The sequence below is a fragment of the Falco naumanni genome, chromosome 12 (genome assembly GCF_017639655.2).
Source record: "Falco naumanni isolate bFalNau1 chromosome 12, bFalNau1.pat, whole genome shotgun sequence".
In the NCBI taxonomy this organism is placed as follows: domain Eukaryota; kingdom Metazoa; phylum Chordata; class Aves; order Falconiformes; family Falconidae; genus Falco; species Falco naumanni.
In genome coordinates, this window is record NC_054065.1 from 31223955 (window position 1) to 31237333 (window position 13379).

At 38.9% G+C, this 13379-nt stretch overlaps 1 protein-coding gene across 22 annotated transcripts in view; it reads right to left on the bottom strand.

Moving 5' to 3' along the window:
• Positions 1-13379, bottom strand: part of NRXN1 (neurexin 1) — a 725766-nt gene that overhangs the window by 380531 nt on the left and 331856 nt on the right. For all 22 annotated transcript variants that reach the window (XM_040611882.1, XM_040611881.1, XM_040611879.1 and 19 more), the window contains one exon: positions 4227-4349. In XM_040611882.1, the coding sequence (XP_040467816.1) occupies positions 4227-4349 (123 nt within the window). The remainder of the gene's footprint in view (positions 1-4226; positions 4350-13379) is intronic.

The window sequence follows — 13379 nt, forward strand, 5'->3', positions numbered from 1 at the left end:
AAGCTTGTTATTAAATACCTTACCCAGCACATCAAGATTGTGTCCACTGAAGAGCTGCCTTGTCTAACGGAGTTTAAGTTGGTTTTTTCCATGCTTATTTTACAGAAGTAGGGCAATACTATCACAAGGCTGATTCATGGTCACGTTGTGTGGGTATGGTGACAAAACAGCTTTTTATTACTAATTAACTCTAGCACTTAATGTACCTTTTGCAAGCCATGGCCTAGATTTCCCACTTCCTTAGCTGTTCCATGTCTCTGGTGGAGTACAAAGGAGGTGAACAGCAGACCCAGCCAAGCTGGAACAAATACTGGCGTAAAACCGCTCTGTAATGCAAGTTCCCACAGCTGCAGTGCTGACCGGCTGGGTTCCCTCCGTCCTTCCCTGAAGGTACCGTTCCAAGAGGAGAGCGTGAGCTCCGACCCAGTCAGACATGCTTAGCAGCGGGGCAGAAAGCCCCGAGGCGGGCTAGAACAGCGGTGCCTTCGTGGGTTTCATACGCAAGTGTCAGTGTACGTGTGTGTGAACGGGGAAAAGGGCAAGGCAAGTGCAGGTGTTTGGGCTTTGCCCAGGGAGAGGGATTCACAAACAGGTTAAGTCACAGCACTGAGATACAAATACAGCAATCGATGAAGTTACAGTGAGAATAGCTCTGCAGGCTTTAGCACCATTCAGACCACACATGCACACACAAGATTTGCTCTAATAATTAATTATACATATCTACAAGCAGCTTACTTAGCTTCAGGGTACATTCTACATAAGAACTAACTCTGCTGATGTCATTGAACACCATCAGCATCTGGGATCTGCAGTTGTAGGGGCTGAGCAAGACAGGAGGCACCTTACTCCCCCCTCCGGGGACAGCCTTCGTGATGTTCTTGTTTCTAAACATCAGTTTGAAGAAACTACTTCCCCTGATGTATCCAGCAAAGGTGAGGTATTCCTTGCAGTAACGAGTCAGTCTTGAAAAATGCCAAAGCTGTAACTTTCTGCAAGGCCAAGCACTGTGTGCTGGACCACAGTCAGAGCACTGAAGAGCATGTTTTAGAGAGGAACATGATGTATTCCAGTCTTATATCACTTCAGATGGCATTGCATAAATGTCATGGCAAAAATCCACTAAGCTCTGGCCTGTAGCACAGTATCCTCACTACATTCACTACCTTAAATCCTTAAATTAATTTATTTCTTGAGCATAGTAATAACAAAAGAGTTCCAGAATCTGGGCTCACATCCCAAATCTCTTAACATTTCAGTTGTACAAACATGCTAACAACACTTGAGACTTCACATAATGCTCCACAGCGTTTGCAACTACAGCAACGAAGAAAAAGAGAGAGACTGCAGTTCATGCTTACGAGGCTGGGGTTTTGGGGTTTTGTTTTTGGTTTTACCCTGTCAGGTTAGTGCACAAAATGCATTACCTCTTGTAATGCTACGGGATATCATACAAAAGGCCACATGGATTTCTGTTCATAACCATAAACTAGGCATCCTTTCCATTACCCGACTGCAGTGACCTCCTTCAGTCCACTTTTATTTTCTATGCATTTCCAGAAAACAAATTGAATCAGGGCTGCAAGTATTTAAACTCTTCTATGATTAGTAAAATTTTCAAAACCACCTATATGACTTCCAAGGAAAGCTAGCTGTGATTCTGAAAGTTATTATTTATCCATGCACAAATTATGCATTCGTCTAAGATAACTAAGCTTAGTCCATGGATAAATAGGTGGTATTATTAACCTTTTTAAAAAAGGGAAAGTCAGACTGAATTACTTAATGCCCTCCCCTCCAGCTTAAGCTTTTTGGATCTGATGGTGGGATTTTTTTTCATATATGACATAGGAAAGGGGATCAAAATAGGAAAACACAGTGTGTGGCAGGGGGAAACTGGAATTTTTGGGAGGAAATCTGCTTTTTCCTCACGCTTCCTATGAGATTATAATAACTTTTCACATGAATAACTACCAGATTATATTTTAAACACATTTGTGACTGTTGGAACATCTGAAGAAGAGTTCTAAGCAGAGCAAAAGCACTACATTCTAATGTGGCAACTTTTCCACTACCCCTTTAGGAAATTCAAAGCTTCTACATATTAAATTGCATCGGGTAGATCTGAAACTTAAGCTCATGAAGTTTTTGGCAACACACTGTGTTGCCAAAAAAAAAAAAAAAAAAGAAAAATCACGGCATTATATGGCAATAAAGATTTTTCCATGTAGAAACTGTAATATTCCTGGGACTAACAAGAGATTTCCCATGTTATCAGACATCCAAGTTCCCTCTAGCTCCTTCTCTCATGCCGGTTCCCTCCTCGCTGATGGAGGAGCTTAAGAAAACTTTTTACCTGTGAAATATCGGGATGACTTTCTCCCTTGGATGAAGAACATCAAACCTCTGTGGACCATGCAAATGTAGGCAACTTCCAGCTCAAAGAACTGAGAGGGGTTTTGAGTCAACTGGCCGGCTTCTCATACAGATACTGGCATGTGGAAAGAATACAAGCGTTGCACCAGAAAGCTGGATGCACAGGAGACACTTTTGCTTGATCAGGAGGGAACTGGAAAGCTTTGCTGGCTTTAACAGCTAGAACAGACTAGTTCAGTTGGAAGGGACCTACAACGATCACCTAGTCCAATGGCCTGACCACCCCGTAGCTGACCAAAAGTTAAAGCATGTTATTAAGAGAATTATCCAAATGCTGCAAACACTGACAGGCTTGGGGCATCGTCCACCTCTCTAGGAAACCTGTTCCAGTGTCTCCGCTATTTGCTGAGACCATGATATTTCATAGTAACTACAATTATTTGCAGTGGAGAGTGATTACAACAACTTGCAGCCCTGCAAGTTTACCTAGCACTTCATCTGACTAGACTACATATGATAAACCCTCCCGGTTTTCATCTTCATCTTTCACATGTACTTTGAACTTCTCTGAAGCTGCACTGAGCAGCTGGGATGGAAACCCAAGGTGAAAACAGTACTTCTCGGTGGCTTTGTAACCCCTAGTATCTGTAAATAAGAAATCTGCCGTGAGGAGCCCAAGAAGTGTGCATTTAGTTCTAGACACAATAGTTTTATTCAGGTCTAAAATGCTTCCCCTGGTTAGAAAATGTCCCCAAAGTAGCCTTATTACTCGAGTTGCAGTTGAAGCAGCAAGATAATGACATTTTCCACTGTAGTTCCTCCAATATTATGCATTTATTTTTACAAAGAAAATAACTGGTTTAGGCCACCAACTTTCTTGGGAGAATGACCCAAACCATTATCATAGACACAGACTAAATTTTTTCTTCACCTCTGGAAGATCTATTGGTAATTTCTGATTCTAGAAAATATATTCTTGCAACTATATGAATACACAGCAATTATTTTTCTACCAGCAACATGGTCTTCAGTGTTCTGCTGAAGTGAAAAAGGACTATTAAAGAAGGTGCTTTCCTTTTTAAAAATTGTTGCCATTAAAAAAAAAACCAAACCACAAACTTAGAGCCAACGATAAAAGTGATGCAATACCACATGAAAACAAAGGAAAATACTAAATAGCTAACACAAAATTAGGCACATTGTATTGTGCAAGGAATCAGGACCAGAAGCCAGGTCTGTTGCTATTAACACCACATATGTAAGCCTTACCTTTAACAGAACCGAATCAAAGTCTTCTTGGTTATCGTTTCTTATAATCTATACATAGGAATATATTTCTAACACCTGCTAGCATTCATGTCATGGTTTTTCTCCCATCCCAACTGCTGTTTTAGTATCTGAGAAAAACCTGTTGCCTAAGAGCTAATTATTGAGGACAGCTGATGCAAGATTTAAAACACAATAGAATATCCTTCAAACATCTATTAAATTCTTTCATACAGCAATGGCTTTGAGTTTAACCTTAGTATAAATTTAGTGTGTCGCCAAAAGCATTTTACTTGCCTTCTCATTAGTGATATATCAAATCACTTCTCTCCAATTACTGTATAAAAACATTCATTTAAGTCAGCATGAAGGTTTTCATTAATTCCAACAGCGACGTTAGAGTAACATTAAGTGTAATAACGTGCTTGTAGCACCAGTATTTCAAGATGCATAACACGGATTTTGGATCTTACCCAGGAAAAGAAAGAAATTACGTGTTGCTTTCAGATAAAGGCATTTTACTTCTGTAGTGTTTTGTTTTGTGTTCCCCCCCCCAGTACCACGGAGTCACAATGCCACACTACCTGTCACGGCCTGCTGGTCATCCACCATTAACTTTAAACTTTTTCCTCGCCGAACCACACGCACTGTGTGCCACTCATTATCATTGAGGTTATAGCCAGCAAAAAGGGTTTCTGGACCTTTGCCTGTAGGATATGCCAAACAGTCATTATGCAATCTTTAAATCAGTTTACATGTGAACCTCACAGAGAAAGAGAGACAGAGAGACAGAGAGACTGTCTGGGCAAATGTTAAAACTCACCAAAGATCACATCAAGCAAGAAAATTACAAAGTATAAGCAAACCTCAAAATATAGAGCTACTGCGTTAAAACACTTCTAATGTATATTTAGCTATAGAAAGGTACTGTAGATGCACATTTAATGAACCAGGTTGTCATAAACAGGCACAGTCAACATGGAATTAGTTAGGCACTTTCCAGTCATATTCAAGCCTTTAAGAAATGAGATTGCTGCAGCCAGGAGAACTTCAGCAGGTATTTAGAAGGACTTTTGTTCCTTCATTAAAAATAGTTTTGGGGAAAGGTACCAGTGGTAAATGTGTGTGCACGAGTGCTCTACTTTTTCTCAATCTATGTCAGCTTCTCAGCCTATGTTTGTTTATTAGTGCTTCTCAGAAGATAATCTTCTACTTTTATCATCCAGATGACTTGTTAATATTCAGATCCAGTACTTTCTGATGTTAGCGCACCTTCAAACCATACTTTCCTTTTTCATTTAATGGATAACTTTTTTTTGTAATAGGCTATTTTTTAAGCAGTACAACACTTTTGAAGCAAATACAACTCTGTATTTGTGTAGCATAATGTGCTTGCAGTAACTGAAGTATTCACAGATCTAGGAAAAAGGGTATCTTTAATACATAGGAAAAAAATTCTCAGAATAAAATGATTATAGAAATTGTCCTTTACACTCTTGACCAAGGAAAAAAAAAAAAAAAAAGAAAAATCCTGACTATGAACCATCATTGATACGGGTGATTGACCAAGCGTTGAATCTATCAATCCAAACTTCTGTGCTCAAACCCCAGCCATTGGACCTATGTGGTGACTGCCAAAAGTTAATCTGCAATTAACATATTACATTCTTGCAAAATGAAGACCTCCCTGGCCTGTTTTGCCATTCCTGTGGCAGAACAAAGGCTGCTGATAACTGTCATAAAATAAAGTGACATTTGACACAAACACATTAGGCTTGCACTGAGTCAGGCCATTACCTCCACTGCGTCCTTCCAGGTGACTGCAGCCCATGTGTCAGCCTTCTTTTAAAAGGGTTGTGCCACTGGCTCTGAAACTCTTCCACATTTCTTTTTGGATTATTTTCCACCCAGTGCAGGCTAACTGTGATGGGCGAGGCCTATTAATGTATGGGTACTATATGACATTGCCTGAAATCAAAGCCTCTCTGACTTCAAGACTGCACAGAGGGAAAAAGACACTAAAAGCCTGATGGAGCTGTTCAGCATGTTGGACTGTTTTAATCTTAGACTTTTTCCATTATCTATCAGCATTTTTTTAAATTGCTGCTGGTTTATTGTCCTGTTTTTATATGCAGTCTTTGCTATTTTGAGCATGTCAAGGGACCTCCAGGAATAAAAATACTAGCTGCAGCAAAGGCAGTGAGGTTCTGATAACATCATGTTGCTTTCTCCATGCCACTGTATTGACACTAGGCTACACCAGGTGTGCAAACCCAGCAGAAAGAGTTGGATATGTACACACTGGTGCCAGCTACCCGAATTGTTCTATTCCTTACGTGTTTACTTTTGTTGACAAGAGAAAGACCAGTTTTGCATAAAGAATAAGTGAATAAAGTTATCTTTGGGTATGGTGATATAGATGCAGTGAATAACACTCTAAGCAATTCCTATTATTCTGTATTCTATTGGGCATTGCAATGGATGCAATTTCAAACTAGATTTGAGAGGCAAGGGATGAATTTACAAAAAATGCTTAAAGGACATGAGTAAAAATCTTAGGGAAAGTCAATAGGCTTGCCTAAAAATACATCACTTATTATTTTAAACCTGTTAACCCTTCTCAATTTGTTAGCCCAACTCTTTTTTTTTTTATTACTTTAAGTAGTTGAACTCCTTAGTCTCCCTTATGTCACAACAGATCTCTAAAAGATCTATAAAGCATATGCAATTTGAATTTGCTCTCACATTAACAACCCTCTGTAGTGTCACATCCACGTAAAGGTGCCTCCGTGTATATAAATATCAAATCCAACCTGGCTGCTCACATTTATACAGGCAAATATTTCAATTATCTTTTAATGGTTAGGGACTTGTAAACTCTTCCTGTTGTCAAATTAAATGTACGCTTTCCTATGTATCAGTCTAGTTCCTTTGCAAGAGTACTCAGAGTAAAAAAAAAAAAAAAATCAGGTCAGAAGTACCTGTGAGCTGCCTCTGTTTGCAGTGCACGCAACCCAAAATTTATTTTGGTTTATGGATTAAGGGGAACTACGTTCAAATGGCTATGACAAGGCTGAACCTGGGTATAACACACCATGGGAGTAATGCACTGAAAGCAGTCCTGGCCTCATGGAAACTAGCTACCTTGAATGGAAGAAGAGGCTTTTCTTTCCCAAAGCCTATCTCTGTCTTGGGCTGCTTCCTGACCAAGAAGATGCTTTTGTATATAAAAGTAGTAAATGTGCTCGTGAGCAGCGCATTTAGGAGAAAGTGTTCTAAATGCTTAGAACACAAACCCATGTAGGAATTCCTGGACACCACACAAGAGTAGAAGGTCTGCAGAAGAAAAGTCCGAACAGATTTTGTTCAATGGCATTGGCCAACCTCAAACATTGCTAGCACTTTCCTCACTGAATTTCAAATACAGTGACCTGAAATTAATTTAAGCATCATTGTGATCATAACAGTTCAGACTCTTCTGTCCTGGTTTATCATGAATTAACTATAAATCTACTAAATCATTGGCTCTCCAGTCTTACTCAGAATTTACACCGATCTGAGTCCATTTCATTCAAATTGCACCAGCAGAAAGTGCTGTTGTATTTAAATAGGAATTGGCATATTGCCATACTGCCACTTTTGGGGGGTTGGGGCTTTTTTTTTCCCCCCTTCTTTTCTTTAAATATTTTCCATGAGAAGAAAAGCAAGAGCCCTAATAAAAAAAAAAAAATAATAATTCTGTTTTCTATGGACTGATAATTACTCTTCCAACCTGATGTCCCACCACACTTATTTCCCATGCTGTCCTTCCCCTGGCATCATTTCTCTCTTCTAGACACGATACAGTTGATTTGCTTCATGTACCCAGCACTTGCTGACTTTCTGAGCTACTAATTCTTTCAGATATTAATACACTAATCATAAACCTTTCCTTTCAGATGCAAGTTGTAACCTGCAAAAATCCACTAAGTATCTGCTCTCGCTTAAGTATGAAATTTATTACCAACATCTGTGTTCAGCTCTTTTCCTGTTTTAAAGGCTTAATTAACTACTAGATTTTATGCATCCCTAGAGCGAATGGATAGTACCAAATAAAAAAGTATAGGCACTTTTATGGATCCCACAATTTGCTCATAGTCCATCATGCCAGTAAAATCTACACATCCAGTTAAAAGCAGATAATTGCTTGTACAACCGCGTCTTTACATGGGAAAACACAGACTGTGCAGCCAGTCAGAGGTGCAAATCTTGATTTGATGCCATTCATTATGAACTAGGATATACAAATGTAGAGCCCCAAGCATCCTAAGTTACAGCTTTACTTAGGCACCCAAAGTTCAGCATAGCTTGTTTTCATCACCTCAGCTAGAACTTAATTACCTTTGGCCCTTTTTAAAGTTAAAGGCAAAAAGTACGAACTGCCAAGAAGAAAAAAACCTCCTTTTCAGTGTGGTGAATGTTCTAAATGTCCTTTAAAGATTCCTGCTCTCTTTGCTGTCTTGTGAGGAGCCTGTTCAGCCTAATTTAGGCGCTGAAAATTAGCTGAATTCAGATGGGTCTGTTAATTGATGGTAACACACAGACTTACTTTCTCTCTTGTAGGTATCTATCCTGTTGTACTTAAATTGGGAGATCATTTAGCCAACAGAATTTCACAGAAACCCCAATCACTTTGAAACAAGACACTAGCTTTTGGCATTGTACCAAAACACATTCAAAACTCGTTGCCTGAACCAAACACAGGAATTATTACTGATTCTTGCAACGCCATGCACCAGCATCAAGGTGTATACCAAAATGCCACCCAAACTTGATTGGGGCCTTCAGTTCTGCGAATGGGGAGCCTGATTCTGTCATCAAAAATGTGTATCAAAAATAAAGTATCAGAAGAAAGACAAAGTAAACAGATTAGCAAGAGTTCAGTGAATAGTCTGGTGAATGCTATACTAACCTATGGAACCCAAGTTAGTTACAGGCAAATCATTACTCTCTATTGGTCTGTATAAAAAAAAAAGTATTAAAAAAATCAGTGGTTTCAGCCTAGTTCGCTAACAGATAACTACGCATACTGCAGTAATCGGTGTCAGGTGGCATTTCCCATTTGAAAATTAAGAGAGTAAGTGGACAAAAGGGCAAAACCTGAGATCACTCTAGCTAACAGGGAATATTACTTTGAGATCAGGGATGCCAGGGTTTCAGATGGAGTCCTACAGCTAAAATAAAATACACATAGCAAGCCGCATCATAAACTAAAGACAGCTGAGCGGCTCCAAGAGACACCTAAGAGTGTTATTGTAAACACCTGATGCAGAACCAGGAAACCGTGCCACCTCATTTATCCTGGTTTCCAGGGTAAATCTAGCATGTCTGTAATCTAGGTTTGTGTTTCAGCAAGCAGCCAGTCTCCAGCCACTGTGCAACCCTCCTGGGGCAGCTATATGACACACCAGTCTGCAGCACAAGTTCAGAAAAGATTCCTCCAGAACTAGATGCAGAAACACAAAATAAATAGGGGAAGGCATCTTAATCTTCATTATCCTTTCCCTGGTGGCTGGCTGCAGAGACAATTCTGGTCTTCCAAATAACTCATTTGCAAACTCGAATTTAAGAAGCCAACAATTATAGTGAATCAACTGTATTTTAAATGACTGCATCTGCATCAGCCTGAAATTCCCCGACTATGCAGGTTTCTTACTAATAGAAAATCTTAGTTGCCTTTTAAAGATCAATGATGTGTATCAGTTTATCATTTAAAGCTAATTGGTAAATTAACTTGAGAAAGTCTTATTGCAGGTCAAAGACTTTTTGTTAACTGTATTTTCTTCCTAACAAAGTCATACAGAAAATTCCACAAGAACAGCATATTCACTGAATAGTATCAAGCAAAACATCAATCTGCGCTGCTTGATCAAAATGTTCCAGCCCACAATAGCTTTATTACAGGCAAAATTGCTTTTGGCAATTTGGGTGAAGTATTGGCAGTTTAGGGTATTTTTGATACTTTTAAAAACAAAACCTGACATTTCAGAAATTAAAATGAAGGCAATCAGAGTTGCTAATATCATTCATTAGCCTTCATTTCAGCTGTAGAATAGATGTGCTCATGGGTTTTTTTGAGTAACATAAATATAACGTTAAATCTGTTTCTGTACATGCACTCATACAGAAATGCAGAAAGCTAAACAAGGTACATTTGAAAATTCTACCGGTTTCCTCTACATGACCAGACTACAAACAGATTGCATTTAGTATTGATCTAGTTCACTCCTAAGGAAAACCAGCATATGTAGCGCATGCACCAGGGAATTAAAATCCAGAGAAGGATGTAAACCCCAACCAGTCCTGGAATCAAGTACCGTATCCAGGTCTGAGGACACAGTTTTCTGTAATCATTTGCCTGTTTCTTTTCTCTTTTTTCTGTGAATTCACTACCCGTGCCCGTGGTCTGACTCGGCATGTCCCCTCTCCCAGCTTTGTCTACCTTTTGCCTTAAGCGAGCTATTTAAGTTGGGGCATGATAGCGCACATACTCACATCCACTAATTCATTTAGAGCTGTGAGATATTAACTGTTGGTGACACACAAGTATCTAAAGAGAGCCAGTGGATCAAGATGGGAGGGCAGAACATAGATCTATCAGACTAAATTAAATCTAAGTCTTCTTGGTGTCTGCCAAGGTGCTGTGCTGATGGTAAACAGTGTCTCGTGAAAGCCTTTCTCTGCAAGCGGAACGAGGACCACTACTGAATTTCACCAAGATGAGAGAGAAAGAAACATCAGAAAGTAGTAAACTTTTGAGTTGTGAGTCTCAGCCTCTACACGTTCCTGCCACATCAAAGTATGTGTAGAACATGCACATGCTCGCAAAACTGGGAACTGTGCTTTGTTAATTGGGTCTATATTAAGGTGAACCATATTTCTTGAAAAAATAGTTTTGAAAATGCAATTGCAACTATATGTGAACTCAGAGTACATGAGAGGATAAAACTGATTTTGTAACTGCGTTACAAAACCTCTAACACAGCTCAGAGACATTTCTCAACACATTACTTAAAACATTTATTGTTAGGAATCAGCTACATTTTAATTTAGTTTTGTAAGTCATATATCTAAGCAAGTGAAACAAACAGCCCTAAGGACATGTAATTTTCGTTCTTCTTGGAAATAATGAAAGAAAAGTATCTTTAAAAGCTAAAAGCAGAAGTCAGCTAGATCCCTGTATTTTTAATAAGAGTGCAGGTTCTCTTTTGTACTGTTCTCTGAGGATCATGACTATCAGAAAATGTGCTAAAGGTACTAAAGGTTTTATGAATCTGCCCCAAGGCCCTGAACTAAAGCGCAGCAAAGTCAATGAGCTTGAAACATAGGGCTGTTGCTTTGTCAGCTCACTGCTGAACGTTTTCAGCCAGATTTTCAGAAATTATGTTGAACTTGACAATTGACTTTGCTGTAGGTTAAGGTGAGCGTGAACTTCCAATACATGGCAATTCTATGCTAATTTAAAGCAAGCTTCAGTGCCAGATTATTTACTTTGTACTTACTGCAGGTAAAAATACGTGCACTTGCAAACATCACGCAGCATTACAAACACACCATAAGGTCATACCCTGCCTTGAATCATGCTAAATTTTTTAAAGTGCACCCAAATGCTAGGGCTTTGAATTGGTATTCAGCAGATTCACTTTCACAAACTACTTGCGTGACTTTTCGTAAATCTTAATTTGTTTTTACCTTAGTTTGACATGGCTGCTATAATGAAAAATTCCAAGAATTTTAGGCTGAGTATGTTTAGGCGCTTTGCTTTAAGCAACATGCACTTAACACGAACACTCTCAAGTCAACGTCCTTGACTTCATTCTACCTAAACTACTTCAGCACATTAGGAAAGCAGCCATTTCACAAGCTATCCCATTTCCTCGAGCAGCTCCCCAGTTCCCAGAACACTCCTGTAACAGAGCCTGAGGAAAGATTACGGAAGGATGACAGTAAGGGAAGCCAGCTGGAAAGTCTGGCCACCAAGGAGAGGAAGGGCACGAAGAAGCTGAGCTGCGTCACTGTAGGAACTCATCTAGACACAGTGGCACTAAATAATAGACGGGGGGTGGGTGGAAATAATCCATATATATATATATATATACACACCTGAAATTAGTTCTTTGGTTTTTAAAGGAAAATCCTGTAAGTTAGTGTATCACAGAAGGAAAAATAAAATGGGAAATTATAATTCATTTACAATACTGAAATTTTCCCATACAGAATGTTTGTATTAGAGAGCTTTTTCATAATGAAAATTTGTTTTAATGAAAAATTACTTTCAACTTCTATTTAACAAACACTTTGTAAAACTGGTAGAAAAAAAAAATGGCTAATTCATCTCGAGTTATTAGTCTTTGCTTTTTTTCCCCTTCCTATAACAGTAATCGGACTGAAAATTATAAGAACTGACTTGGCAACTCCTGTGTAAAACAGTAGCAAGACTAGCATGAACCCCCAATTTTAAGCAATACCAATATTCAATTTTTTAAAAGCAAATACTCATTGTTCTGATATGACTTTAACAGCAGCCGGGATCTCTAATATTCATTGATTCTGTATGGAATCAGAGTTCTGTCAATAGTACTGATTTGTGAGGTGTGGGCTTAAAAGAAGGGGGGGAAAATGATCCTAAGATGAGTTCAAGTTCATTTACTGCTTTCCCAAGAAAAGTTCGAGTTTTATCTCTGCAGACTCATCATCCTTCTTTTGACTATGCAAACCAAAAACCTCAAACCATAGAAAACACAAAGGCAGAGAAAAAATACATTCCCTGGTCTGGATTTCTAGAAAAAGCGAGAACATTCTTCTAAGCCCTTTCAAAGAAATAGAGTGATAACACCTGGCAATCTCCTTTTCCTTAGACATCATGTCTACAAGTTACTACTCAAACTCAGTGCCCCAGCTTCCAGAGGAACTCTGCCGTCTCCTCTGAATCTGAGAGAGATCTAGAGGAGTTCTGATTTGGAAGAAGGATTTCACCGTGAGATGGCTGTCTAAAGAGCGGTGATAACCTGGACCTGCGTTGCTGATCTGCAAATCGCTGTCACTCAGCTAACAAAGAGGACTGAGATACAGGGCAGCTACAGGCAGCAGGTCACTAAGCGTACCCTGACGGTGCAAACACTCCTTATGGGTCTGAAGAACTGGTGCTGCTCTTCTCTACTGCTAGGTTTACCCTCTTTCTTTCCACTTCAGCCCCGTGAAGGAAAAATAACCTAACCTACAGTGATTTTTGCAGAAAAAGTCGGTACACACTTGAGCTTTTTTTTTTTTTTTCCCCCTGAGAGAATTGGAATATTTGTTGTAGTTTGTTAGATTATAACTGACAACTGGAAAGAAGCAAAAAAGAGCTTTGATCACACATTAGCCTTTCTGACTTTGATATTGACTGTGCCCATTTATATCAAACCATGGCTGTCAAAACTCTGAAGTACATTACAAAATATAAGTAAGCACAAGTTAAGTATGCTTCTCCATAATTTACCTTTTTTTTATATAAAACATTACCTTTATGTTTAGGCAAAATGAACATAACAAAAAACACACTCAAATTATTTCATTTTACCCTCATATCTTGCACATTGTGCTTAAGAATAAGCAGATTGGCAACTAGTTAGCACAGAAAGGAAAAAAATGTGGACTGTGACTTTATTTTAAGAATAAGCTCCTCTTAATTTACAGGTGTCTTCATCCCAATGCAC